The sequence below is a fragment of the Populus alba genome, chromosome 2 (genome assembly GCF_005239225.2).
Source record: "Populus alba chromosome 2, ASM523922v2, whole genome shotgun sequence".
Classification (NCBI taxonomy): Eukaryota; Viridiplantae; Streptophyta; class Magnoliopsida; order Malpighiales; family Salicaceae; genus Populus; species Populus alba.
Window position 1 is genome coordinate 20,036,185 of NC_133285.1, and position 5,626 is coordinate 20,041,810.

At 33.7% G+C, this 5,626-nt stretch overlaps 1 protein-coding gene across 1 annotated transcript; it reads left to right on the forward strand.

The window, feature by feature from the left end:
* Window positions 1–1,610: 1,610 nt before the first annotated feature.
* On the forward strand, window positions 1,611–4,526 carry LOC118062759 (probable arabinosyltransferase ARAD2). The gene is made up of 2 exons (XM_035076604.2): window positions 1,611–2,909; window positions 3,815–4,526. The coding sequence occupies exons 1-2, from the start codon at window positions 1,959–1,961 to the stop codon at window positions 4,334–4,336; spliced, it is 1,473 nt and encodes a 490-aa protein (XP_034932495.1). The 5' UTR covers window positions 1,611–1,958; the 3' UTR covers window positions 4,337–4,526.
* Window positions 4,527–5,626: the final 1,100 nt, after the last annotated feature.

Here is a 5,626-nt window from a genome sequence, read left to right on the forward strand (position 1 = left end):
ATATAGGAATATATTTACTCTTATCATCATCAATCTAGGTTTTTAGAAACAAATGATATTTTGTTCTTACATCTGTGGTATTAGATCTAGAGATCTTAAGTTCAATTTCTTCCAAGATAAATGATGTAAGAGCATCACCATCCTTTTAGAGTGTTGTAATTATGGTAATTATTGTTTTTTAAAGTGTTTTTTTGCTAGGAAATATATCAAAATAATATTTTTTTTTAATTATTTTTAACATAGGCAAATCAAAATAATTCAAAAACATTAAAAAATAATTTTAAGCAAAAAAATAAACTTTTGAATTTTTACCAAACAATATTTGGGTCGCTTTTCCGAACTCTACAAAAATCTTAATGGTGGGACCATATATTATAGATCTATAATGAAGTAATTCATGTATAACAAGACCATTAAATTAATGATTAAGATATTATGATAATCTCTCTCTCTCAATCATAAATATATAGGGGGGAGGGATAAACTTGCTCGCTACCATTATTTTAGACTTTTAAAACTAACTTACAATTAACAAAAGCTAATTGGATAGAGATAAACACTATTTATTATAAGATGATTCATTGTTAATTGGAACATTGTAATGACCAATTTACCCTTCTAAAACAAATTGATAAACTAGCTATTCAGGGTAATGAGGTATTTTCACAAGGTCTATTAGTCATTATCAAATTGATCGGGGACAAGTAGGTTTTTACTTATTTTAAACCACAATGTAATGATTAAATTATCCTTAAAAGAAAAACTTATTTAACTGGCGTTTAATGCTTCTTTTTTTTTTTTTTTGGTTTTTCATTCTAATATTTTAGTTATTATCAAGTTGACTAAGGACAATTTAATATTTTAATAAACATGAAATATAATTAAAAAAATTAAAGATGGATGGCGCGAGCAACATATGACTAATGGTTAGGAGGTGCTTGCGGTCTTATAAGGTGATGGCGTTACATGTTCAAAGCATCGAGGCATCTCCTTCAACATAAGGTGGCACCTGACATTGTTTATACAATGGTGTATCATTGACAACCTATTTTTTTTAATTTTTCTCTTTTTTTTTTCTTTCCTTGAAATTTATGTTGGTCATTTAAAAATTTTAGAAATATCTTCTCATTTAATGATATTTGAATTTTGGTCTTTATTTTTAAAATTTTAATTTTTTTTGTTGACTCTTTTGTCAAATTATGATTTGTTAATTTTTTTCAAATTCAGTCCTTATTATTTTTAATTTTGATTTTTTTTGTTTTAAATTTTGTGAATTTTTTTTCTTTTCTTTTTAATCTTTTATTTCTATTTAAAATTTATTTTTAATATTTTCATATTAAATGATATAAAAATATTTAAAATAAAAGAAAATATTTTTATAAAAAATAATTGAACCTCAATTGAAAAGGTAGCTAGCAGGTGGCTGGTCGGTTAGACGACAAAAGTTCCCTCAATAGTCATAGTCATGTAAAAGGAGGTGCTTTTTTTCAAATAATAAAGGACAATCTGGACAAGGGACACGGGAAAAGTGCCATGCATCTACCTTTTAAAGAGTTCTTAACCGAGGCCGGGAGTATTACCAAATGCATTATGGTATTTCGTTGTGTTTTGCAAGGAATATTACGCCGTATATCTGATTTAATCACTCTTTCTAGCGTAGGAGTCCTTTTGATCAAAATTTGTTTTATTTCTCTGTATAACCATAAAAACATGGAAGAAGGGACACTCCCTTTTGACTGATGAGTGTTTTCCAATGCACCTTCTGGAAAGAAACTCACTTCTTGGAATTGTGGCGTTGGTGTTTGAAATCTTAAAGCCAATAAAACTCTTCTTGTTATTGGGGAAGGGTATATTAGAAGCTAAACCACGTTCATCTTGGAACCATACACAGATGAAACCTGCTCTTGTTCTCTAGCTCTAGTTCCTCTAATCTTGCATGTTTTGCCTTGATTTTCTCCATGTCTGAGAAAGCCAAGTTCTTCTCTAGATCTCTTTTCTTTCTAATTACCATCTCTATCTTCCTTTTGATCCTTTCTTCTTTTTCCCTTGTTCAATTTCCCGGTAATCATTTCATTCCCAGATCAGTTTTCAAGCTAATTCTTGTTAATAGCACATCATTTTTCTTGAAACCCAATGCCCAAACTGAACTTGTTAAATTTCCCTTCCTCTCTTCCACTGATACTAATTTGTCAATGAGATGTGGAAGTTTGTCTTGTCCAAACACCAATGTGGGTGCTTCTAGATGCTACAGAAACAAAACATGCGGTCGAAACCAGGCTCTCCGAAAGCTGAAGGTATTTGTGTATGATTTGCCTCCAGAGTTTCACTTTGGATTATTGGGTTGGAAGGGACATACAAATCAAACTTGGCCAAATGTTGACAGCCACAGTCGTATCCCACCATACCCAGGTGGGTTGAATTTACAGCATAGTGTGGAGTACTGGCTAACCCTTGATCTTCTGGCATCAAACACTCCAAAGGTGGGCACCGCCGTAAGAGTGCAAAATTCTAGTCAGGCAGATATTGTTTTTGTACCGTTTTTCTCTTCTCTAAGCTATAATCGGCATTCTAAACTACATGGAAAGGAGAAAGTCAGTGTTAACAAAATGCTGCAGACTAAATTAGTGCAATTTTTGATGGCTAGGGATGAGTGGAAGCGGTTTCGGGGGACCGATCATTTGATTGTAGCCCATCATCCGAATAGCATGTTACATGCCAGAAAAAAGCTGGGTTCAGCTATGTTCGTGCTTGCAGATTTCGGGAGATACCCTGTTGAAATTGCCAATCTTGGGAAAGATATAATTGCTCCTTACAAGCATGTTGTGAGGACCATTCCGAGTGGTGAATCAGCTCTGTTTGACCGTCGACCAATATTAATGCATTTCCAAGGAGCCATTTATAGAAAGGACGTAAGTTTATCTGCCTCCCTCATTTTATTATTTTGGAGCATTTATTTCGTGATGTTGCTTTGATGATTTAAAATATATTCCGATCTTATATATACTTGTGATATGCATGGGGAAAAAAAAGACTTTGTAACCAAATTCATTCGGTTGATATGAATTCTGGACATATAGTAGAATACAAACTTGTGTTGTTTTTCCAATGTTATTCTGGCTTTCTACTTACTGTGTATGGAAACTGCTCAGCTAAATTTCTCATACTGGATGATGTTGAATGGATTATCTGACAACACGTGATCTTTATCATATGTTCTTCTAGGTTAAAGTTACAATTTGGACGCAATTGCAATGTGTTTTCACTATGCATGTCCTCAAATCCATGATGCAGCTCATGAAAATTTTAATTCTTGGTCATGTAGAAGAATATTATAGATCAAATTTGAAAGCCTACGCATTTGATTAAAAATTTTGGAAGATTTTCTGGGGAGCCCGCATTCCTAATGTTCCAGAATGCACATCCATTTGCACAAATTAAGATGACAGTTCATGTCATTTCTAAGTTCTAACCTGCATGTCTAGTATTCTGTATCCTGGGAACCATTTCAAAATTAGCTCTGCCTTTTGCAATGCTAGAAGATGAAAATCTTCCCATTTAGATTTTGTTGTATTTGCAAGCATGCATTTTGTGACCTTCCCACATAGGATGATGTCCAACAATTCCAAAAATCATAAACCCCTGCGATGTATGTAAAATTGGCAGCTATTGGTTCCATGGTTATTCTTGATATCTTTTGAAGCATGCATTTTTTTATTATTATTTCAGGAAGAACTTTTTATACGCATGTTTTGTGATTTTTATGTTCACCATATTAATAAAATTGGTTTTGCATTTTGAATGTATTTCTTTTCAGGGAGGAGCTATTCGCCAAGAACTTTACTACCTTCTAAAAGATGAGAAAGATGTGCACTTTACATTTGGAACATATCGAGGGAATGGAATAAAAAAAGCAGCCCAAGGGATGGCTTCATCCAAATTCTGTCTGAATATTGCGGGGGATACCCCTTCCTCCAATCGCCTGTTTGATGCCATTGCAAGTCATTGTGTTCCTGTGATAATAAGTGATGACATTGAGCTACCATTTGAAGATGTCCTAGACTACTCAGAATTTTGTCTATTTGTTCGAGCATCTGATGCTGTTAAGAAAGGGTATTTACTGGATCTTCTTCGTGGAATTGAGAAAGACCAGTGGACCAAGTTGTGGGAACGATTAAAGGAAATTGCTCCCCACTTTGAATATAGCTATCCATCCCAGCCCGGTGATGCTGTGGATATGGTTTGGAAGGCTGTGTTGCGCAAAACATCTTCAGTACAATTTAAACGTCACAGGAAGAACAGATATGCGAGGTCAGAGGGTTTGCTGAAGAGAATTTAACTTCAGAAAAATGCTACTTCAAAGCTCAAGAAAGTCCTTGTTCAGCTGACTGCAGGTTTTGGGATCAGAATTCAAGCTTGGTTTTTCTGAACATCTGTCGAGGCAGTTGTGTTCCTGGGCATTACTGTTTACTTTATTTCTCATATTTCTTGTTTAATTAAAATCTTCCATACAGGGATCTGTTTACAGAGCACTCCGGTACAACAGTTTTTGTGCATATCCACTGTTCCCTCCTCTTTTTTCGAGTTGACGAACATTAAGCATAAAACATCGAAGTTATCAATTGAGTTTTAGAAATCGCACCACAAATTACCAAACTAAAAACGGAAGAGGTGGAACAGCACAAATCAAGAGAAGAATTCATTACGAAACTTCCTTTGAGCCTACAACTTTTGCAGTGGGCATGCGTGCACGCTGGCATTTATATGCATGATTCGAGAGGGATTTGTTTTGGTCAATATAGGCACTCTATATGAAGCATAAGTTTCTCCAGTAACTGATAGAAAGTTCTCTTGTAAGTGTATCTTTGCAGAATGCGATGACTCAAATCATATTATGGGACTGCAATCTGTATTTTGCTGAGCTGCACACTGCATTTTATGGAGAGAAGTGCCCAGAATTTTCAAAAAACAATCAAAGCTAAAACCTCACTCTGAGGGAGTTCCTTATTGGAGGCAGCATATTTGATATGGAAGAGGTTCAAAAGGGTATGAACAGAGAATCGGTATCATGTACAACAGGCCTTCTTGGCAGTGGATTTACATGGCCAATTCTCAAGTTATTCCAATCAAACAGCATATGACAAACAACATGGACAGATAGATAATACCAAGACAATCACAAATACAGCAATCTCATAATTATATCGTGCAAAGACGAGGATGGCACTCAGCAACTAAATCAGAGTCTGGGTGGTATTTATAAGAGTCAAGTTACGCGGAATGCTCATGGACAAGAAGTCCGAAAAAGAAATTCAACAAGTCAAACAAGCTTTTATATATATATATATATATATATATTAACTAGCGTATTCTATAAGGCTTGAGATCAACTCATTATAATAATAATAAAAAAAAGGTTAGAATAATATTCAAATTAGACCCATAAAATACTGTTTCAGAATTTTCATTATTTTTCTAGTTATTTTTAGATTTTTTCTTAGTAAATTTTAAAAATTTAATTTGTTTTGATTTTAATTAGCTATAGCTTTAATTGTTATTTAAATAACTTTGTAGCTTATTTTTAAAGCACAAATTATTTAGTTGATTATTCAAAAAATTTATTTACAAT

Excerpts from the sequence above, each read along its gene's own strand:
- LOC118062759 (XM_035076604.2), top strand. The coding sequence starts at position 1,959 with ATGTCTGAGAAAGCCAAGTTCTTCTCTAGATCTCTTTTCTTTCTAATT. Across the intron at positions 2,910-3,814 it reads GAGCCATTTATAGAAAGGAC|GGAGGAGCTATTCGCCAAGA; the intron begins GTAAGTTTATCT and ends ATTTCTTTTCAG.